Source organism: Tursiops truncatus, chromosome 9 (assembly GCF_011762595.2).
Source record: "Tursiops truncatus isolate mTurTru1 chromosome 9, mTurTru1.mat.Y, whole genome shotgun sequence".
Taxonomy (NCBI): domain Eukaryota; kingdom Metazoa; phylum Chordata; class Mammalia; order Artiodactyla; family Delphinidae; genus Tursiops; species Tursiops truncatus.
Genome location: NC_047042.1, coordinates 47,933,706 through 47,957,926, shown reverse-complemented (window position 1 = coordinate 47,957,926; position 24,221 = coordinate 47,933,706). Strand labels below are relative to the sequence as shown.

General features: G+C 35.0%; 1 protein-coding gene across 2 annotated transcripts in view; it reads left to right on the top strand.

The window, feature by feature from the left end:
• CASD1 (CAS1 domain containing 1) overlaps positions 1-24,221 on the top strand; it is a 77,198-nt gene that overhangs the window by 26,132 nt on the left and 26,845 nt on the right. For both annotated transcript variants that reach the window (XM_019927557.3, XM_019927551.3), the window contains exons 6-12: positions 3,534-3,578; positions 4,002-4,125; positions 5,341-5,555; positions 7,505-7,927; positions 8,971-9,060; positions 22,701-22,820; positions 23,787-23,943. In XM_019927557.3, the coding sequence (XP_019783116.1) occupies positions 3,534-3,578; positions 4,002-4,125; positions 5,341-5,555; positions 7,505-7,927; positions 8,971-9,060; positions 22,701-22,820; positions 23,787-23,943 (1,174 nt within the window). The remainder of the gene's footprint in view (positions 1-3,533; positions 3,579-4,001; positions 4,126-5,340; positions 5,556-7,504; positions 7,928-8,970; positions 9,061-22,700; positions 22,821-23,786; positions 23,944-24,221) is intronic.

Sequence of the window (24,221 nt, the reverse complement as noted above, 5' to 3'; positions counted from 1 at the left end):
CTGATTTAAAACTTTCTGTTACTGTTGTAGCTCAGTTAATTCAAACTCAGATCATCTTTCTAGCACTATATACATTCTCTTGAGCATTTGTCCACTTTGTTCTGCAAACTCATGTACTGATAACTTCAGGAAACTTTTTTTTTTTTAATATCCTGTTTTCTTCCCTTTTATCATTATATTTGTGACTTAAAAGTTGAGCCTAATTTGTTTTGGCTCGTAATGTTTGGAGTTAAATTAGATATAAGGCAAGTATGCTGTTAACCTCAGAAAACCCCTAACTTCTCACAAGTCCACTTTAGAACTTCCACAGTCTCTCCATATAGCTCCTTATCAGTCCTTTATTTAAACCTGTATTCTTTTCCAAAGGTATTTGCATTTGGGATGGATAAAACAATATTCAATTTTGTTGACCTTGTTTTGCTTAATTACTTGTGTTGCAATGATACTTTTCTTTGCTTCTTTTCCCAATAAGTGTTTAGTACGGCAACCAAACAGACTTTGGTAGGATCCAGTGAGAACCTAGTCAACATTTTTAACTTTGTTTCTTTAAGAAAATGTTTAAGTTTTCAAAAAACAAACATGCAGACAACTCTAGAATTCAACTTTCTGGAAAATTGGGATCTCACATAATTTTGTTTTTATTGATATGTTTTTAAATGTCCAGAAGTATAATGTTATGAGTGTATTTCAGATGATTTAAACATGTGTTTTACCTTTGTGCTGGACCTGAAAGTATATCCATTAAAGTAGTAGAAATTCACAGTTAAACAAACATCAGTGTAATATAATTTATAAGTCAGGCAAGATCACAAAAAGCCTTTGTTATTTACTAACCTGGAGATGTATTGCATATTCAGATCTTCTGTTCTTATAATTTGCTAACACTAGTTTTTGGAGCTTTAGATTCTGTTGTAAAACTCCTTATGATTATTGGGGGAGAGGAAAGATTCAACTTATTTGGATAGATGGCCATGTAGTTACCTGAGATTGATTAGTTCATTGGTTTCAATCAAAGAGTATGTATGTATGCATGTATTTATATATTTATGTTTTAATATTTCCATAATAAGCTGCTAGATCCTGAGAATACAAAGTTGTATATTTTTATTATGTATGTACTATTACTAGCTTTGTTCTAGGTATTAGGAATGTGACTGGGAATTAGCCCCAGTCTCAGGCCTTGAGGAATGTGCAATCTAGTAGATAGTGACTTTCTTATGAATAAAGGTATGATAATATGAAGGGTAACAATAGAACTGAGCACAAAGAACTACGAAAGCACCATGGATAGAGGCACTTAGGATGAGGGTGGTTTAGAGTAGTGTGAGGATCTAAGAAAGCTTTACAGAGAAGATAATATTTCTAGAAGAACAGTGGATTAGAAAGATATACTTATGAACTGAAATAGACTTACAGGCATAAAAGCAAAGTTGAATTTAAACAACTCTACTGTTATCCAACAGATATTTATAAATCAGCTGCCATATTTTAGGCACCAGGCTAAACACCGTTGATACCCTGGTTAACATAACAGAGTTCCTCTCCTCAAAGAGCTTCTAGGTGAGTGGCAGATATAGGTAATTAAGGAAACCAGCAATTTAGATTTAATTCTGTAGGTGAACAGTAGTCATTAAGTCTGAGCTACTTAGATGGATTTGGGGAGTCTTTGTATGGAGTGAGTTGATATTTGAGGTGACTTGAATAGAAATAATTGAATAGGCAGCAAGTATAGATTAAAGAAGAGAGTGTAGGAATGGAACTATAAAAAAGATTATGAGAGGAGGTAGTAAAAGGGGTAAGAGGAAAAGCAGAAGAAGAATAACTAATATCACACAGAGAAGGAAAGAGTTTTAAAAAGTGGATAGTGTCACTTTAGGAACTATATAGGGTAGAATGAAACTACAGGACTTGGCAATTCAGAGTTCATTAATGGGCTCTGAGGGCAGTTTTAATGAATGGTTAATTCAAAATCAAAACATGGTAAGTTGAGGCATAAATGAGAGAGATAGAAATTAGCATAGTGAAAGTGGAATGCTCTTCCAAGTAATCTGTTGGTCAAGAGTGTGAACGGGAAGAATTTGAGAGTGAGACGAGATTGAAGGAGCATTTTTTGAGGATAAAGGTGATTTAACATTTTGTGGATTGAAGGAAGAAAGAAGAGTAGAGAAGGATGAAATGGATAATTCAGGGGTCTGAGGAGATAACTTATGGATATAGCTCCAGAAGTAAAAAGGGAGGAGGTATAAATGCAGAGCAATGGGTTAGCCATTAAGCAGAATAGGAACATATTTTGTTTACTCTCCTGTCAGAGGAAGGTAGACTGGGTGAGCATATGGACAAAGTTGTAAGAATGGAGGAAGGAAGGCAAGAGCACACAAGCCAGATGAATTCTGTTTTCTCTGTGAAGTTCGAGAATTAAGCTTTATGCCAAAAGTGAGGAGGACAGGAGGGACCTGTGTAAGGAAAAAATGATTTGGGATAACCACTGTGAAGGGTGAGAAAGGGAGCCACCTACAGATGAGGAAAGTTTCACTAAAGGAGCAATGTAAAATGGAGCATGCTAGACTGGAAACTGGAATATCTCTGACGAGAAATAGATTAATTTTGTTATTTTCTCTGCTTTCATAGTTTTCTCCACTGAGCATGTTTTACCTTCATAATGAGACAGTAACTGTCATTTCTATTTTTATATATGGGTTGGACTTTTTCTGATTTCTTGTTTTTAATTGTTTCTTGTGCACATGATTGTATTATCAGATCTTCTATGTTGTGGAAGATGCATTGAACCCAGTAGTCGGAAGACTTAAGTTCTGGCTTTGTTCCTGCCAGGCCTCAGCAATAGCTATAAACCTTTCTGAGTCTATCGCCTTTTTTTAATAAGATATGTATAATATCTTCCTGCCTATCTAACAAGTGGCAAGAATCTATATTAAAATGAGCTAATTTAAGAGAAATACTTAGTAAATTACTAAGTACTATATAACTGATAGTATTATTAATAGTATAATTTGCACTAGGTGAGGATCTTTACCAAATTTCTCATTTTTTTCCACATTATGGTCTATAATAATTATCAGTTTACTGTTAAATACATACTAGATTGGCTTTCCCAAAATATCATGTTTCTTTAGAGCACTGCATTTTATTTAACACTTAAACTGTATACCCTTTAGGCTTCCAAGAATACTTTTTAATTGGCTGACATAATATACTAGAGCTTTACACAGTTTACTCAGAATTCAGACTGTGTTAGATTTCAGTAGTGTTTTTTTGTCTTTGTTTTTGTTTTAAAGAACACCAAAGAATTAGCCATACAAGCCTCATGCCATCCTGTATAGTCATATAACCATGTAAGGTTTTAGGCATGGGGTGTCCATCTTGTTGTAACAAGAATCTGATAAGGAACCCTAGAAAATTAAAATGCATTTAAATGGAAGAAGAACTTAAATTTAAGGGAAAAAATTAAGGGATATTACTTGCGTTAATTTCCTGAACTGAATATAACACTATTATAAAGATTTTTCTTTCTTCAGGATTCTGTTGCAAAGCCCCATGTGGTTGTAGCAGGAGCTGCCACAGTAAGTTATTATCTGTATTCTTACATAATGATTTTTGTTTCATACTTAACATGCTAAGAAAAAATTAACTTATGTTATATAGAATTCTTGATTATACTTATATTTTAATTCCTATTTCTATTAATTAGATGGATAATTTTTTTAAAAGATCTGAATGAACTTAGGAAATTTGATGGTAAATGTCAATACTATTTTATATCTAAAATTACATTCTTCTTGAACGTTATACATTGAAAGTCTAATTTTATATCAGCTTTTTATAACTGCCTTCATATATTTCATGAAATAATTTGACCATACTTTATTCTAATATTGAATAAGAATGGGAATTATCTTAAAATAACCTTTGTTACAACAGAGGAAATTATATACTTTAATTTTTCTGTGACAAATCATTAATGTTTAATTTTTACTTCCTCTTAGTGGTCTATTAAAATTCACAATGGCAGCAACGAAGCACTTTCCCAATATAAAATGAACATTACCTCCATAGCACCACTTTTAGAAAAATTGGCAAAGACTAGTGATGTGTATTGGGTCTTACAAGGTAAGGGATAAGTAATGAAAAATGTCATTTTGTATATATTTTGAGGTATAGGTTTCTATTTTCTATTTCAAGAAGCAGAATTACTACTTTATGAGAATAAATTTTGAAATAAGGTTTGAAAAATTAGAATAAATTTGAGCTATTTGCTTTCCTGTTTTGAACTTAAGGAATAGACAGACTAATAAATACAATAAGTAAAAAAAAAATTAATAATAAATAAAGAGATTCTCCAAGGAACCTTAGCAGGTAGAACAGCTGCAGAGTATGACAAAGAGAATAAGTCCTAAAGGCAAATAAGATGTTTGCCTCTGATTTTTTAATTTCTTACCAAGTATACTTATTGTGATTGGGAAATAGAGAAAAAATTGTCTGGTTCATAATATTAGGTTCATTGGAAGTAAATATTCTTTGGAATCGACAATATATTTAAATTCAAACCAGCTAGTTTATACTTGGTAATGAAATTCTTTAAGAGAAAGTTGACATTAGGTCAAGTCATTTCAGGAGTCTATTGAATGTCCATTATTTAATGCCTAGCACAATATGAAATGCCTTGGGTATTTTAGCAATTCAAGTTGTTTGTCAGAAACTCTTATGACTGTTTCCAAGTTTAATGTCAAGCTGAGAGAAACAACACGGTGGTGATAATCTCTTCCAAAATCCCTATTTCATTTACAGACTCATTGTTAACCTTTCTATTACTAAAGTGAGGAAAAAGTTAAATTTAAATGATTTATGGTAAGTGATAAAAGACCTCGATCCTTAATAACATTACCTCCTAATTGTGTGAACAAAGTTTGCAAAATGAATCAGCAACAGGAGGAAAAAAAGATTGGCTGCTATTCTTAATTAGGCCATCTTCCATAATCCAGTTTTAAACTCTGGTTACCTGCTATAACCCAGCATCCAAAATTTTTAAACTCTTAAGACATGCTAGAACATAAAAATGTTTCCTGAAAGCTATGTACCTAAGAGAGAAGAGGTATAAAAGTTCTTTAACCTTAAGAGGGTTATGGATTGATTCAAAAATTGAATACAGGATAGGAAATCTATTGCAAACCTTGGCCAACTTTATTTTAAAATGAATTATTAAGTGCTTGGAATTCTCTGAACTTTAACAACAAAATATGAAATGCAGTTAACTAACTTGCATGATTATAATTTCTACCAGTAGGGATTTTTAAGGGTATTTAAAAAAATATGTTTCATGTGCAGATCCTGTTTATGAAGATCTATTAAGTGAAAATAGGAAAATGATCACTAATGAGAAGATAGATGCCTACAATGAAGCTGCAATCAGTATTTTGAATAGCAGCACCAGAAATTCTAAATCGAATGTTAAGATGTTCAGTGTTTCCAAATTAATTGCTCAAGAAACCATCATGGAATCTTTGGATGGCTTACATCTTCCTGAATCAAGCAGAGAAACTGTAAGAATTCTTGTGTCTGTCAGTACAGACTGTAATATCTAATTGGTTATAGCTGTATGTCACTGTAATGTAACAAATAATTTAATTGCAGTCTTAATTAGTTGCAGTTATTCTGTCTAAACATAGATCTAGAAATAATTTTGCTTTCCATCACTTAGCTGAATATATAAGTGAGAGTTTTAGTATACTCTAAGGGAGAAAGTTACGGAAGGGAGGAAATGCGACTTCATTTAGTGAGTGCTAGTTACTCTTTTAATATCCCTTGTTTCATATAAAGCTTGTAAGTTCTCAGCACACTCGTGTTTGAAAACTACTGCTTTATATTCTCTTAGCCTTGAACCTTAAATTTACAAGATTAAACTTCTGTGAAGGGCTTCTCTGGTGGCGCAGTGGTTGAGAGTCCGCCTGCCGATGCAGGGGACACGGGTTTGTGCCCCGATCCGGGAAGATCCCACATGCCGCGGAGCGGCTGGGCCTGTGAGCCATGGCCGCTGAGCCTGCGCGTCCGGAGCTTGTGCTCCGCAACGGGAGCAACGGGAGAGGCCACAACAGTGAGAGGCCCGTGTACCGTAAAAAAAAAAAAAAAAAAAAAAAAACAAATTCTGTGAAGAGCACATTTTTTTAATATGTAGAATGATCTTTATTATTTCCTTCTAGTTCTGATACCCTAAACATGATTCAATGTACAAAGTAGATACTGAACAAATCCAGATTGATGAGTGGAAAAGGATTTTAGGTTAAGTACAAAAGAGAGCTGCATAATTATAAATTTTCACACATAGTACAATAGATGTTACTTAGAGTTATTGTTTTCTTATAAAGCAGTTGTTCTTAACCTTTTTGAGGATCACATAACCCTGTATCTGATTAAAAGTAATGGTTGTATTCCTCTCCTGAAGAAAAATGCGTGTCTGCGCACGCACACACACACACACACACACTCTCTCTCTCTCTCTCTCTCTCTCTCTCTCTCTCTCTCTCTCTCTCTCTCTCTCTCTCTCTCTCTCTCTCTCTCACACAGAGTTCTCCATATTTTTTCAGGGCTTTGTGGACTCCCTGGAACTGGTTAAGAACCTTGGGATGGAGTTTGTAGGCTAGTATCTGCAAGAGTTCCAGGCTCAGAGTCTCCTGAAGTCTCAGAGCTAAGAGAATGAGATTTTCTAAATAACTGAGTACTTTGAATGTTTTAGGCTTAAATAATATAATCATCTTAAGAGTTCTAGGGGTACCTAAACTATACAGTTTTCATAAACTAGATTTGACTGAACCTTCAACTAGAAATACTTAGCAGCTTGCCTAGAATATTTTTATTATAATGAAACCATGTTGAAGATTCTACACCTCATTTAAAATTAGAAATCTTAAAACTGTTGAATCCTAAGTGGTCCATAAACTGTAAACCAAATGAAGGGCATATTATAAATACTGTCAGCTAAGAATTATTTTTGGTGGCAGTTATTTTATATTCTTTTTTCACATCTAAAGACTGGGACTCTATCTTAAGTATCTTGGTATCTTTTGTATTGAAAATCTGCTAATTAAATTTCTTTGGTCCTTGACATCTGTCAGTATTTTTGTAACCAAAGGTCACAGCCCATTAACAGCCATGAAATCAGCATTTTTTTTCTTTTTTTAAAGAATAGAATGGAAAAAAGTCAGACGCATTCCAAGTAGTAAGGGTAGGTATTGTTTCCCATATATGTGTTCTGAGTCACATTATAAAATGAATTTTTCATTACGGTTAATAACCCAAGAAGTTGGAAAAACCCTGAACTAGTTATTTACAGATTGAAGGAATACCGTTATTTACATCAGTGTTTGGGAAATGGTAGCAAAAAGTACAAAAGCATTTTGGTTTTAGTGCTGAAACGGTAGTATTCACAGGAGAAAATCTAATGGGAAATACATTACTGACAAGATAATAATGAAATAACTTGATTTTTTCACAGAGTGCAATGATTCTTATGAACGTGTATTGCAATAGGATTTTGAAGCCTGTAGATGGTTCCTGTTGTCAACCTCGGCCTCCTCTTACTCTCCTACAGAAGCTAGCTGCTTGTTTTTTCACTTTATCTATTATTGGATATTTAATTTTTTATATAATTCATCATAACGCTCATCGGAAGAATAAGCCTTGTACTGATTTGGAAAGTGGAGAAGAAAAGAAAAATATTATCAATCCCCCTGTGTCTCCATTAGGAATACTTTTACAGTCTTTCTGCAAACTTGGCCTGATCATGGCTTATTTCTATATGTGTGACCGTGCAAATCTATTTATGAAGGAAAACAAATTTTATACACATTCAACTTTCTTTATTCCAATTATCTACATCTTGGTTTTGGGAGTATTTTACAATGAAAATACTAAGGAGGTAAGAGTCATTTTCTTTTTAGTTCATGTTATCCTTTTCATCTCATTACAAAGTGTAGATTAATGAAATAATATCATTTATCATGCCATAATATACAAACATTTACATATATAGAAGAGGATGAAGGAATATTGCAGCTGTACTTCACTTAGTGGACTCTTAACTGTTGCTTTTTTGAAACAGTTTGGAGAAAGTTCATAGTTTCATAAAGATTGTTGAAAAGTTGGAAAATAATGACCTGTGAAAAAGATATCATGACTTGGTGTCATTTTGCCTGCTTGAGGATGGAGAAAGTTGAGGTGCTCCCAATTTTGTAATGGTCTTCAAACATGAGATACTATTATCATTTATAAGTTAAAAACATATAATTATACTAATAAACACTTTTTATATTTATATGTTTATATAGTCAGACATGTACACACAAATTAGAACTTACATAATAATGTGGGCACTGTTCACAATATTCTGAATTCCTATTTTAGTATTACTGTAATTGCTCAGAATATTAATATAACTCCTTTATAAGTCATTTATTTGAATTAATAAATTCTATTGTAAGACATAACTTTCATATGAGGATGATTAATCAGTTCTTCATTTCCAGTGGGAATATTCTAGAGAAAATAAAGTATAATAAAGGAGCTTTTTTTCCACAATAAAGTATAAAAGAACTGTAAGATCTTTTCTAACTGAAATTCTAAGATTCTCTTAAAGAAAATTATTAAATGCCATTTTTTTAGATTTACAAACATATCTGTCATAGTTTAAAAGTAATCTTAATATAAAACCGTAAGTATCAACGTAAATATTTAAAGTCTCTTTTATGTTCATTTTCAAATTCATATTATACTTTAAATAGTTTTATTATCTCTTTTATCAAGAAATAAAATGACAATCTTTAACTGATTTTCCCCCAACGTTCTTTTGAAAGAAGCATTAGCTTTATATCCTATGAGAAAAATGTTAACATATTTAATGTATACTGTCCAAATAATAGCTTCATGATGAATTTTAAAGCAAATTTTGATTCTTTTACACAGACTAAAGTGTTAAATAGAGAACAAACAGATGAATGGAAAGGCTGGATGCAACTTGTGATTTTGATTTATCATATCTCTGGAGCAAGTACAGTAAGTATTTTGAATTTAAGTTCTGAAAATATAGGAAATAATGTCACTTTAATGTTTCCTTAAGGGCACCAATTCTTTTGTGTTTTATATTCTCTACCATTTGGAGACCCTTATTATTTCCCACCCAGTTTTTCTGTCTTCCCATTTTTCTCCTACCATCTGACTCTTTGAGAATGTATAGTCTTAAAAGCAAAATAATTATTTTTTAAAAGATAAAGCAATAATTTGTATTTACTTTGCCTTAATTTTAAGGTAGTAGGAACAGCTGATAATCTAAGGGTATTGTTTCATGTCCTTCTGAACAACTAAAGTTATCAAGAAACTTTCTAGATGATACTTAATTGCAAAGGATTTAGAATAGGCAAGTTACTATTAAAAGAAATCAAATTAGATGATTATATTTTATATTCTATCCTTCACTGTATGTTAGGAAGTTTGACCAACCATTTTTATATTTTTAAAGTTTAAAAACTTAGAACTCTCTTGCCCCAGTATTCAGAGTACTCAGATACCCATGGTCTGCTGTTGTTGACCATGTATTATGTGCCATACTTCATAAGTATTACCACTTCCATGAGATGGAGGACCCTTCCTTTGCTCACCTAGTGCCCTCTGTACCTAGACAAAATCATTTTTCCCTTAGCCGTAGGTGTCTTTTTATGTCTTTTAGACTTTGGATTCTCATGATTTGGGGACATCTTGGATTTGGTAGGGGTAGAAAAAATGTGTTCAGAATTGTAACATACAGCTACATACATTTAAAACAAGCTTTTAAGAGTAAACCTAGATATCTAATAACCACTTTCACACAAGTTTATTTATAGGGAAGGTACAAACTGATTTCTATAAAATATGTTTTAAAAATTTAACAAGTTCTTTCATAATTTGGGAACTACTGAACTGGTTTTTATTGCTTTATTTGCTTATATAAAGCACACATCTGTAAACAGTAACTTAACATAGAATCAGTGATTCCATTTAACATTGAGTCAATGTTGAGATAATAGGGGAGTGTTGCCCAGAAAGGAGTATTTTGAAATTTCCATTGCAGCAGTTAAGAAGATGAATAATACTAGGGTTTTTCAGATATCTCTAACAATTAGAAAATACTAACGTTATTCTTCATTAAGCCTCTTTATTATTTTCAAAAATTACTGGTGATTTCATGGATGGCTCGTTTGAAGGGCAAAAGGCAGAGGAAGAGGTATAATTTTTACTGAAATTGTATGGCTATGATATGTATATTTGTGACAACAGTAAAACTCCTGTGACACTGCAGCTGAAGGGGACCTAGTGAATTCAGGTAACTGTGGAAGAACCAAGACAATAAAAGAGATCCAAAGCAAGGAGAGATGAAGATAGTAAGAATTAGTTCATAAGCCCAGTTCAGAATTTGTAGGATAAATTTAGCAGATTTTCTAAAAAGTAAAGATGAATATTGAATCATAGAAATATCTCTGACATATGAAGAAAGATTAGTTTAATTTGAAGGGGGTGGGGGAGGGTTTTGTTTTAAGAGAATGCCACTTAAGACATAATTAATTGCTGACATATAAAGGGTAATAGTACTGTGTAAAAAAAAAAAAATCAGAAAGAATTAATGGCAGATTCAGTTCTTTAACTCATTGATTCCAGAAAAGATTTGGATCATAAAAGGATGAAAGCAATTTGGCATTCTATTATAATTATTTCTCAAGTTAGCATTCTAATACATCTTAGACTATATCCCAATACATTCTAAGTTACAGTTTAAAAACATCTATATTCTGGAAGGACATACTTTTCATTAACAGATCAGTTATGATTAATTAACATATCCCTGTTCGTTTATATAGAATTTTGTGGTTAAAAATTACCTGTATCTACACTGGCAAAGCATTATTAGCATGGGTTATAATGTATTTGAGGACTTGATTCTTGGATATTTGTGGGATTACCCTCATTAAAAACTTTTTAATGGTCATGATTATTTTAATTACCTAATCTTAATGCTTTTTTATTTTGAGTAAAATATGTCAGACTTTAGTTGCGCCATGTTTTTATAGTAAAATAGAAGCTATGTCAAAAATTACAGAGAATTATTAAAATAATCCAGATGGTCTGGTAGATTGCAATTGTTGGTGTAAACATTCTTTTAAACATAACTTATATCAGATATGAATAAAATATTGTGAATTAAATACAGAGAGTGCAGCAAGTTAGGTATATACAGTAGATGATTTTGTGTTCCATTGTGGCTTTTTCTCCTTTGAGAGTTTGTAAATAACTTCCATGAAGGGACCTTAGTAAAAGGTCTTAAGGGAAGATACTTGGGGCTAGAAAAAGAAGAGAACCAGCAGTCAGCCTATTAATTCTAATGAAATTGGATTCTCAATACACTTTTAATACTAAAATTTTGTTGTAAGTAATACTTGACTCCTGAAAGACAAAAAGGAAAACAATTCGAATTAAAGGAGACTAAAGCGGAATGAAAACTAAATGCAATGTGTGATTCTTGGTTCAAGGTTCCTAAATGAAAAAAAAATTTTTTTAATCATAAAGGATATCACTGGGACAATGAAGGAAATTCATATATGGATTATACAGTAGATACTATTTTATTTATATTTAATTTCATGGGTATTATAATGATAATATAAGAACTATACAAGAAACTGTTCTTTCTTCTTAGGTGATACTTGCTAAGATATTTAGGGATGATGGTCTAAATTTGCAGACACATGGTCTGCAAATACTTTTAAATAGTTCAGCATGGTAAATAGTTGTTCGTTGTACTATTCTTGCAACTTTTCTGTTGGTTTAAAATATCTTAAAAACTTGGGAGAACTATTACATGAAATTTGTAATAATCCAACATTGGTAGAAACTTGGCAAATTGTTCTGATAGTGTTTAAATTCAATTTAAATGGTTGTATTTACTGTTTAAATATAACCAAGTCTCAACATTGTAGGCCCAGACCCAGTCTTGAAGGGGCTCGAAAGCATGCGTTATGGAGAGTGGTTCAAGTAATTGGGAATGGTTAGCCTCGGTTGACATCTGTTTTCAGCTGTTCATAGAACTATCAGATGTAAAAGTGATTAACTGCGTGCATATGGCTCTAGAGTTAGACTGTCCATTTTGGTGGCCACTAACCACATGTGGCCATTGAGCACTTGAAATGTAGCTAGTCAGAATTCAGATGTGCGGTAAATGTGAAATATATATGAGATTAAGTATGATTAATTATGGTAAATCCATACAAAGTTCAAAAGCTTAGTATGAAAGAATATGAAATATCATGGTATATGTCAGAATGATAATATTTTGGATATACTGAATTAAATTAAATGTGTTTATTAAAATTAATTTCACTTTTTTTTCATATAGGCATTTTATTTTATTTATTTTTTTAACATCTTTATTGGGGTATAATTGCTTTACAGTGGTGTGTTAGTTTCTGCTTTATAACAAAGTGAATCAGTTATACATATACATATGTTCCCATATCTCTTCCCTCTTGCATCTCTCTCCCTCCCACCCTCCCTATCCCACCCCTCCAGGCGGTCACAAAGCACCGAGCTGATCTCCCTGTGCTATGCGGCTGCTTCCCACTAGCTGTCTATTTTACGTTTGGTAGTGTATATGTGTCCGTGCCTCTCTCTCGCTTTGTCACAGCTCACCCTTCCCCCTCCCCATATCCTCAAGTCCGTTCTCCAGTAGGTCTGTCTTTATTCCTGTCTTACCCTTAAGTTCTTCATGACATTTTTTTTTCTTAAATTCCATATATATGTGTTAGCATACGGTATTTGTCTTTCTCTTTCTGACTTACTTCACTCTGTATGACACACTCTAGGTCTATCCACCTCATTACAAAGAGCTCAATTTCATTTCTTTTTATGGCTGAGTAATATTCCATTGTATATATGTGCCACATCTTCTTTATCCATTCATCTGATGATGGGCACTTAGGTTGTTTCCATCTCCGGGCTATTGTAAATAGAGCTGCAATGAACATTTTGGTACATGACACTTTTTGAATTATGGTTTTCTCAGGGTATATGCCCAGTAGTGGGATTGCTGGGTCATATGGTAGTTCTATTGGTAGTTTTTTAAGGAACCTCCATACTGTTCTCCATAGTGGCTGTACCAATTCACATTCCCACCAGCAGTGCAGGAGCGTTCCCTTTTCACCACACCCTCTCCAGCATTTATTGTTTCTAGATTTTTTGATGATGGCCATTCTGACTGGTGTGAGATAATATCTCATTGTAGTTTTGATTTGCATTTCTCTAATGATTAATGATGTTGAGCATTCTTTCACATGTTTGTTGGCAGTCTGTATATCTTCTTTGGAGAAATGTCTATTTAGGTCTTCTGCCCATTTTTGGATTGGGTTGTTTGTTTATTGTTTTGTTTTTTTTTCCTTTTTAACATCTTTATTGGGGTATAATTGCTTTACAATGGTGTGTTAGTTTCTGCTTTATAACTAAGTGAATCAGTTATACATATACATATGTTCCCATATCGCTTCCCTCTTGCGTCTCCCTCCCTCCCACCCTCCCTATCCCACTCCTCCAAGCGGTCACAAAGCACCGAGCTGATATCCCCGTACTATGCGGCTGCTTCCCACTAGCTATATACCTTACGTTTGTTAGTGTGTATATGTCCATGACTCTCCCTCGCCCTGTCACAGCTCACCCTTCCCTCTCCCCATATCCTCAAGTCCGTTCTCCAGTAGGTCTGTGTCTTTATTCCTGTCTTACCCCTAGGTTCTTCATGACATTTTTTTTTCTTAAATTCCATATATATGTGTTAGCATACGGTATTTGTCTTTTTCTTTCTGACTTACTTCACTCTGTATGACAGACTCTAGGTCTATCCACCTCATTACAAAGAGCTCAATTTCGTTTCTTTTTATGGCTGAGTAATATTCCATTGTATATATGTGCCACATCTTCTTTATCCATTCATCCAATGATGGGCACTTAGGTTGTTTCCATCTCCGGGCTATTGTAAATAGAGCTGCAATGAACATTTTGGTACATGACTCTTTTTGAATTTTGGTTTTCTCAGGGTATATGCCCAGTAGTGGGATTGCTGGGTCATATGGTAGTTCTATTGGTAGTTTTTTAAGGAACCTCCATACTGTTCTCCACAGTGGCTGAACCAATTCACATTCCCACCAGCAGTGCAAGAGTGTTCCCTTTTCTCCACACCCTCTCCAGCATTTATTGTTTCTAGATTTTTTGATGATGGCCATTCTGACTGGTGTGAGATAATATCTCATTGTAGTTTTGATTTGCATTTCTCTAATGATTAATGATGTTGAGCATTCTTTCATGTGTTTGTTGGCAGTCTGTATATCTTCTTTGGAGAAATGTCTATTTAGGTCTTCTGCCCATTTTTGGATTGGGTTGTTTGTTTTCTTGTTATTGAGTTGCATGAGCTGCTTGTAAATTTTGGAGATTAATCCTTTGTCGGTTGCTTCATTTGCAAATATTTTCTCCCATTCTGAGGGTTGTCTTTTGGTCTTGTTTATGGTTTCCTTTGTTATGCAAAAGCTTTGAAGTTTCGTTAGGTCCCATTTATCTATTTTTGTTTTTATTTCCATTTCTCTTGGAGGTGGGTCAAAAAGGATCTTGCTGTGATTTATGTCATACAGTGTTCTGCCTATGTTTTCCTCTAAGAGTTTGATAGTTTCTGGCCTTACATTTAGGTCTTTAATCCATTTTGAGCTTATTTTTCTGTGGTGTTAGGGAGTGATCTAATCTCATACTTTTACATGTACCTGTCCAGTTTTCCCAGCACCACTTATTGAAGAGGCTCTCCTTTCTCCACTGTACATTCCTGCCTCCTTTATCAAAGATTAGGTGACCATATGTGTGTGGGTTTATCTCTGGGCTTTCTATCCTGTTCCATTGATCTGTCTTTCTGTTTTTGTGCCAGTACCATACTGTCTTGATTACTGTAGCTTTGTAACATAGTCTGAAGTCAGGGAGCCTGATTCCTCCAGCTCCGTTTTTCGTTCTCAAGATTGCTTTGGCTGTTCGGGGTCTTTTGTGTTTCCATACAAATTGTGAAATTTTTTGTTCTAGTTCTGTGAAAAATGCCAGTGGTAGTTTGATAGGGATTGTATTGAATCTGTAGATTGCTTTCGGTAGTAATTTTCATAATGTTGAATCTTCCAGTCCAAGAGCATGGTATATCTCTCCATCTATTTCTATCATCTTTAATTTCTTTCATCAGTGTCTTATAATTTTGTGCATACAGGTCTTTTGTCTCCTTAGGTATGTTTATTCCTAGATATTTTATTCTTTTTGTTGCAGTGGTAAATGGGAGTGTTTTCTTGATTTCACTTTAGATTTTTCATCATTAGTGTATAGGAATGCCAGAGATTTCTGTGCATTAATTTTGTATCCTGCTAATTTACCAAATTCATTGCTTAGCTCTAGTAGTTTTCTGGTAGCATCTTTAGGATTCTCTGTGAATAGTATCATGTCATCTGCAAACAGTGACACCTTTTTTCTTCTTTTCTGATATGGATTCCTTTTCTTCTCCGATTGCTGTGGCTAAAACTTCCAAAACTATGTTGAATAAAAGTGGTGAGAGTGGGCAACCTTGTCTTGTTCCTGATCTTAGTGGAAATGCTTTCAGTTTTTCACCATTGAGGATGATATTGGGTGTGGGTTTGTCATATATGGCCTTTATTATGTTGAGGTAAGTTCCCTCTATGCCTACTTTCTGCAGGGTTTTTATCATGAATGGGTCTTCAATTTTGTTGAAAGCTTTCTCTGCATCTATTGAGATGATCATATGGTTTTTCTCCTTCAATTTGTTAATATGGTTTATCACATTGATTGATTTCCATATATTGAAGGATCCTTGCATTCCTGGAATAAACCCCACTTGATCATGGTGTATGATCCTTTTAATGTGCTGTTGGATTCTGTTTGCTAGTATTTTGTTGAGGATTTTTGCATCTATGTTCATCAGTGATATTGGCCTGTAGTTTTCTTTCTTTGTGACATCCTTGTCTGGTTTTGGTATCAAGGTGATGGTGGCCTCATAGAATGAGTTTGGGAGTGTTCCTCCCTCTGCTGTATTTTGGAAGAGTTGGAGAAGGATAGGTAGTAGCTCTTCTCTAAATGTTTGATAGAATTGGCCTGTGAAGCCCTCTGGTACTGGGCTTTTGTTTGTTGGAAGATTTTTAATCACAGTTTCAATTTCAGTGCTTGTGATTGATCTGTTCATATTTTCTATTTCTTCCTGATTCAGTCTTGGCAGGTTGTGCCTTTCTAAGAATTTGTCCATTTCTTCCAGGTTGTCCATTTTATTGGCGTACAGTTGCTTGTAGTAATCTCTCATGATCTTTTGTATTTCTGCAGTGTCAGTTGTTACTTCTCCTTTTTCATTTCTAATTCTACTGATTTGAGTCTTCTCCCTTTTTTTCTTGATGAGTCTGGCTAATGGTTTATCAATTTTGTTTATCTTAAAGAACCAGCTTTTAGTTTTATTGATCTTTGCTATTGTTTCCTTCATTTCTTTTTCATTTACTTCTGATCTGATTTTTATGATTTTTTTCCTTCTGCTAACTTTGGGGGCTTTTGTTCTCCTTTCTCTAATTGCTTTAGGTGCAAGGTTAGGTTGTTTATTCGAGACGTTTCCTGTTTCTTAAGGTGGGCTTGTATTGCTATAAACTTGCCTCTTAGAACTGCTTTTGCTGCATCCCATACGTTTTGGGTCGTCGTGTCTCCATTGTCATCTGTTTCTAGGTAGTTTTTTATTTCCTCTTTGATTTCTTCAGTGATCACTTCGTTATTAAGTAGTGTATTGTTTAGCCTCCATGTGTTTCTATTTTTTACAGATCTTTTCCTGTAATTGATATCTGCTCTTATGGCGTTGTGGTCGGAAAAGAAACTTGATAGAATTTCAGTTTTCTTAAATTTGCCAAGGCTTGATTTGTGACCCAAGATATGATCTATCCTGGAGAATGTTCCATGAGCACTTGAGAAAAATGTGTATTCTGTTGTTTTTGGATGGAGTGTCCTATACATATCCATTAAGTCCATCTTGTTTAATGTATCATTTAAAGCTTGTGTTTCCTTATTTATTTTCATTTTGGATGATCTGTCCATTGGTGAAAGTGGGGTGTTAAAGTCCCCTACTATGAATGTGTTACTGTTGATTTCCCCTTTTATGGCTGTTAGTATTTGCCTTATGTATTGAGGTGCTCCTATGTTGCGTGCATAAATATTTACAATTGTTATATCTTCTTCTTGGTCGATCCCTTGATCATTATGTAGTGTCCTTCTTTGTCTAATAGTCTTTATTTTAAAGTCTGTTTTGTCTGATGTGAGAATTGCTACTCCAGCTTTCTTTTGGTTTTCTTTTGCATGGAATATCTTTTTCCATCCCCTTACTTTCAGTCTGTATGTGTCTCTAGGTCTGAAGTGGGTCTCTTGTAGACAGCATATATATGGGATTTGTTTTTGTATCCATTCAGCCAATCTCTGTCTTTTGGTGGGAGCATTTACTCCATTTACATTTAAGGTAATTATTGATATGTATGTTCCTATTCCCATTTTCTAAATTGTTTTGGGTGCGTTATTGTACGTCTTTTCCTTCTCTTGTGTTTCTTGCCTAGAGAAGTTCCTTTAGTATTTGTTGTAAAGCTGGTTTGGTGGTGCTGAACTCTCTCAGCTTTTGCTTGTCTGTGAAGGTCTTAATTTCTCCATCAAATCTGAATGATATCCTTGCTGGGTAGAGTAATCTTGGTGGCAGGTTTTTCTCCTTCATCACTTTCAGTATGTCCTGCCACTCACTTCTGGCTTACAGAGTTTCTGCTGAGAGATCAGCTGTTAACCTTATGGGGATTCCCTTGTGTGGTATTTGTTGTTTTTCACTTGCTGCTTTTAATATGCTTTCTTTGTATTTAATTTTTGACAGTTTGATTAATATGTGTCTTGGCGTATTTCTCCTTGGTTTTATCCTGTATGGGACTCTCTGTGCTTCCTGGACTTGATTCACTATTTCCTTTCCCATATTAGGGAAGTTTTCAACTATAATCTCTTCAAATATCTTCTCAGTCCCTTTCTTTTTCTCTTCTTTTTCTGGAACCCCTATAATTTGAATGTTGGTGCATTTAATGTTGTCCCAGAGGTCTCTGAGACTGTCCTCAGTTCTTTTCATTCTTTTTTCTTTATTCTGCTCTGCAGTAGTTATTTCCACTATTTTATCTTCCAGGTCACTTATCCATTCTTCTGCCTCAGTTATTCTGCTATTGATCCCATCTAGAGTATTTTTCATTTCATTTATTGTGTTGTTCATCATTGTTATTTCATCTTTAGTTCTTCTACTTCCTTGTTAAATGTTTCTTGCATTTTGTCTATTCTATTTCCAGGATTTTGGATCATCTTTACTATCATTATTCTGAATTCTTTTTCAGGTAGACTGCCTATTTCCTCTTCATTTGTTAGGTCTGGTGCATTTTTATCTTGCTCCTTAATCTGCTGTGTGTTTTTCTGTCTTCTCATTTTGCTTATCTTACTGTGTTTGGGGTCTCCTTTTTGCAGGCTGCAGGTTCGTAGTTCCCGTTGTTTTTGGTGTCTGTTCCCAGTGGCTAAGGTTGGTTCATTGGGTTGTGTAGACTTCCTGGTGGAGGGGACTAGTGCCTGTGTTCCTGTGGATGAGGCTGGATCTTGTCTCTCTGGTGGGCAGGTCCACGTCTGGTGGTGTGTTTGGGGGTGTCTGTGGACTTATTATGATTTTAGGCAGCCTCTCTGCTAATGGGTGGGGTTGTGTTCCTGTCTTGCTAGTTGTTTGGCATAGGGTGTCCAGCACTGTAGCTTTCTGGTCCTTGAGTGAAGCTGGATGCTGGTGTTGAGATGGAGATCTCTGGGAGATTTTCACCGTTTGATATTATGTGGAGCTGGGAGGTCTCTTGTGGACCAGTGTCCTGAAGTTGGCCCTCCCACCTCAGAGGCACAGTACTGACTCCTGGCTGCAGCACCAAGAGCCTTTCCTGCACACGGCTCAGAATAAAAGGGAGAAAAAGTAGAAAGAATTAGTAGAAGTAGGAAGAAAGAAAGAAAGAAAGGTGGGAAGGAAGGAAGGAAGAAAGAAAGAAAGAAGGAAAGAAAGAGAAGGAAAGAAAGAAAGGAAGGAGGGAGGGAGGGACGGTGGGAGGAAGGAAGGAGGGAAGGAAGGAAAAAAGAAAGAAAGAAGATAAAGTAAGATAAAATAAAGTAAAATAAAATAAAGTTATTAAATTAAGAAATAATTATTAAGAAAAAAATTTAAAAAAAAACAACAGACGGATAGAACCTTAGGACAAATGGTGGAAGCAAAGCTATACAGACAAAATCTCACACAGAAGCATACACATACACACTCACAAGAAGAGGAAAAGTGGAATAAATCTTGCTCTCAAAGTCCACCTCCTCAATTTGGGATGATTCGTTGTCTAAAGGAGGGAAGGAAGGAAAGAAAGAAAGAAAGAAAGAAATAAGATAAAATAAAATAAAATAAAGTTATTAAAATTATTAAAAAAAAAATTTAAGGAAAAAAATGGACGGATAGAACCCTAGGACAAATGGTGGAAGCAAAGCTATACAGACAAAATCTCACACAGAAGCATACACATACACACTCACAAAAAGAGGAAAAGGGGGAAAAAATCATAAATCTTGCTCTCAAAGTCCACCTCCTCAATTTGGGATGATTCGTTGTCTATTCATGTATTCCACAGACATCAAGTTGATTGTGGAACTTCAATCCGCTGCTTCTGAGGCTACTGGGAGAGATTCCCCTTTCTCTTCTTTGTTCTCACAGCTCCCAGGGGCTCAGCTTTGGATTTGGCCCCGCCTCTGCATGTAGGTCGCTGGAGGGCATCTGTTTCTTGCTCAGACAGGACAGGGATAAAGGAGCCGCTGATCTGGGGGCTCTGGCTTACTCAGGCCGGGGGTGGGGGGGGGGGGGGGGTGGGGGGTGGGGAGGGAGGGGCGCAGAGTGCAGGGCGAGCCTGCGGCGGCAGAGGCCAGCGTGATGTTACACCAGCCTGAGGCTCGCTGTGCGTTCTCCGGGGGAAGTTGTCCCTGGATCCCAGGAACCTGGCAGTCACTTATTTCTTTTAACTGTTTAAATGTCTGGCAGCCACATTAAAAATTTACCATGTGGCTCACAGTTTATTTTCATCACACAGCACTGCCCTAGACAGCTTAATTTGGTAGCTTTTACATAGAGTTTGATTTCAACTTTTCATGAAAAGGAACTTTATAGCAATTAATGACCATCTGAAAATGGTATGGATTGCCTTGGGAATTTGTGTGTTTTCTGCTATTAAAAGGTGCTCAAATACTTGAAGGGAATTTTTGTTTTGGTTTGGTTTTTTTAATGGTACGCGGGCCTCTCACTGTTGTGGCCTCTCCTGTTGCTCCCGTTGCGGAGCACAGGCTCCGGGCGCGCAGGCCCAGCGGCCATGGCTCACTGGCCCAGCCACTCCGCTGCATGTGGGATCTTCCTGGACTGGGGCACGAACCCGTGTCCCCTGCATCGGCAGGCAGACTCTCAACCACTGTGCCACCAGGGAGGCCCTTGAAGGGAATATTTTAGAGTGCATTCAAGAATGAGGTAAAGATACAGGTTTAGGTTAGATAAGTTTTGAGGCTATTTCAATACTGTATTCCCACTTTCATCCCAGTGATTCTAATATGTTACACCTTCATTGAAAATTTCTGATCTAATGATGAGATAAGACATTTAAAAAGAACTAATGATGAAAAGCAATAAATATAAACTCTAATATATAGATTGTTGGTGCTTAAAGGAACTCAAAAGGAGAAATGACTTTCATCTGAGAGTAAAAGAATGGAAAATTTGACCAGGGCTCTAAAGGAGGATAGTATTTGTATAAACAAAATGTGGTTAGGAGAACGTTCCAGGGTATAAAGAACAGATAAACAAAGGAGAGGTGACAGGAAAGTACAAGAAAGACCAGTTTAGGAGACAGAGAATCTAACAGTTTGGCTAGAGTGGAGACTATGTTGAAGAATTTATGACATTATAATTCAGGGGGTTTTCCTTCCAGAAAAAAATGTTATCCCTCAGAAAAGAAAAAGATGTGTTCAAGAATGCATTCGAGGATATATACAAAAGATGCATATGTTTGAGGCCTTATAAAGTCAGTTTAAGGCATCTGCTCAATTATTTTATCCTACAAAGTATCACTTAGGGAAGACATGTTAAACTAAAATAGCCATAACCAGTGTTAATGCTGGATAATTACAGAGGTGATCAGATGAGTCTATAAAATAGAAGCCAAAAAAATGTTTACATAGATTTAGTAATTATTCCTAAAAGAATGGCTTTATAATTACAAAGGTTGGATGTCACTAAGCAAGCCTGTTAAAGATCATTTTAAAAAGCAGTACATTGCCTGTGTTGTAGAGATCGTGACTATACACCTAAAGGACTAATAGGTGGTGGGGAGAACACATGACAGTGTTCTAAGGTTAGGAGAGTTAGGACTTGTAAATAATATTTCCAGTGACTCCCATAAAATATAGATTAGAAATATGTTGTATTTCTTTCAGCTTAGATAGAAGTGAAGATGTGATGCTCTGAAAACTCATGGTGAAGATGAAACACATGCAGGAGTGTAAAATAAAATTGTTTTATAAAATAAGATAAGAAGGGAAATAAAATTTCTGAATTAAGCTTGCATGTGTTTTTTAAATGTAATTTTTGCTGAATAATCAAATATTTTAAGTAGTCATGTGATGATTTTATTTACAAGTCTAAATTCTGTATATTTAGTGGGGCCAAGAATGTAGGATTTTGGGGGGCGTTGTTTTTTTTTAATTATTTAGGTTTTTTTTTTTTTAATTTATTTTTGGCTGCACTGGGTCTTTGTTGCTGCACGCAGGCTTTCTCTAGTTGTGGCGAGCGGGGGCTACTCTTCGTTGTGGTGTGCGGGCTTTTCATTGTGGTGGCTTCTCTTGTTGCAGAGCACGGGCTCTAGGCATGAGGACTTCAATAGTTGTGGCTCGCAGTAGTTATGGCTTGTGGGCTCTAGAGTGTAGGCTCAGTAGTTGTGGTGCACAGGCTTAGTTGCTCTGCGGCATGTGGGATCTTCCCGGACCAGGGCTTGAACCCACGTCCCCTGCATTGGCAGGCAGATTCTTAACCACTGCGCCACCAGGGAAGCCCTTTGTTTTGTTTTTTATCTTCTTGAGAAAATGTGAACTCCAGAGTGACCTTGTATTCAGCATATATATGGTGATTAATAATTATGGATATAATATATTTAATTCAAATTGGATGAAATGTACAAAGCGCCTCACATTTATTAACTCATTCATTCCTCACAAGACCCTTTGAGGAAGGAGAAGATAGTCTCATTTTGCAGTTTAGAAACTCAAATTTAAGTTTAAAGTCACATAGCTAATGAGTGGCAGAACCAGAATTTGAATCTAGGTCTCTAATTCCAAAGTCTACTTTTTTTAACCCCTGCTACAAGGCTTAATTTTCGAGAATAAATCTTTTCATTGCGCCAGTGCTGAGTAATAATGATGCTCCATTATCTTGGTTAAATTTACTGGTTATGGTAATTTAGGTATAGTTAGTGTCAGCATGTATTTCACCTGTTTATTTTTGTCAACAGTTTTTGCCTGTGTACATGCACATTCGGGTTCTGGTTGCTGCGTATCTATTTCAGACAGGGTATGGGCATTTCTCATACTTTTGGATCAAAGGAGACTTTGGAATCCATAGAGTATGTCAGGTAGGAATGCACGGTTATCTGTTTTCTTTCATTTCAACATGCTTTTGTGCCTAACTGTGGAGAAACTATAAATATGTCCATTTTAAGGCCATGGATAATTTGAATTTATGAAATAGCACTTTAAAGTTTTGTTATTTCCATTACTGAGGGATGAAAAAATAGAATTTAGATGAATGTATAATAAAAGCAAAAGGGAGAACATTGCTGATTCACTTCAGTTTTGTAGAAATGTACAGTTACATGGGATTGTTAAAACATGCTATGTTTTCTCTAAGAAGAGGATTAATATTTTTTGTTTCTACCTTGTGCTAGGAAGTTTGTAAACATTATTTTATTTACCCTTCATTACAACCCTGAGTTGTGATCTTTATGTTTACAGACAAAGACACTGAGGCTCAGAGAGGTTAAATAATTTGCCTAAGGTCACACTGTAAGTGATAAAGCTCTAATATTAATCTGCTCAAATTCTGTGTTCTTTGACATCACATTGTCTGAAATGACTGTTACAAAAGTCCCAAAGATACTTTTGTTTTTCAAAGACAATTTTTAATTTGAGTAATATTCTTTTGTACCTATTAAAATGTTCAGTTTAATACCAAATGAGGTAAATCAACATCAGACAGAGATGAAATGGACACCCTTTTGTTGAGGTAATCTAATCTCTGTTTATGAACTGCAGCTCTAGGAAGGAGGTTTATAATTCTTTTGCTGCATTTAACAAGATGGCAGTTGTAGCCAAAGGACAGCTCAGGTTGGTGCTTTGCTGGGATTCAGTTAATATAATGATGCATAAATATTTTATATTCAACTCTTTACAATGATTTTAAAACAAATGTGATTTTAGGGATTAGTAAAACATACTTGTACAGTTATTTTAGTCTTAAGTAAACATTTATACTCTGTCAGAATCTGTCTGCTTTTCATGCATACCTGGAATGAAAACCATTTTCTTCTCCTTTTTAATAGGTCTTATTTCGTCTCAATTTCCTGGTAGTGGTGTTATGTATAGTAATGGATCGGCCTTATCAATTCTATTACTTTGTCCCCTTGGTCACTGTATGGTTCATGGTCATATATGTTACTTTAGCACTATGGCCACAGATAATCCAAAAGAAAGCAAACGGTAAATATACTCTCTTACTAATGTTAATAAATATATTCTTTCAATGTAAGTTCCTTTTCAGTTGCTAGGGGCTATTATTTTTATTGAGACATGTTGACAGGTTAAATTTATGTGTAGCATTGACGTTTTGAAATTTTGTTCTTAAATTATGTTTTTAAAATTTTACAGTTAAGTAGTTCAAGTAGTATAACAGTGCAGAACAATAGTTTGCATTTATATTGTATGTGTTTTCTCTTTTTTAAAGTTAAATTTTCAAAGCCATTTTACATATCTACTAG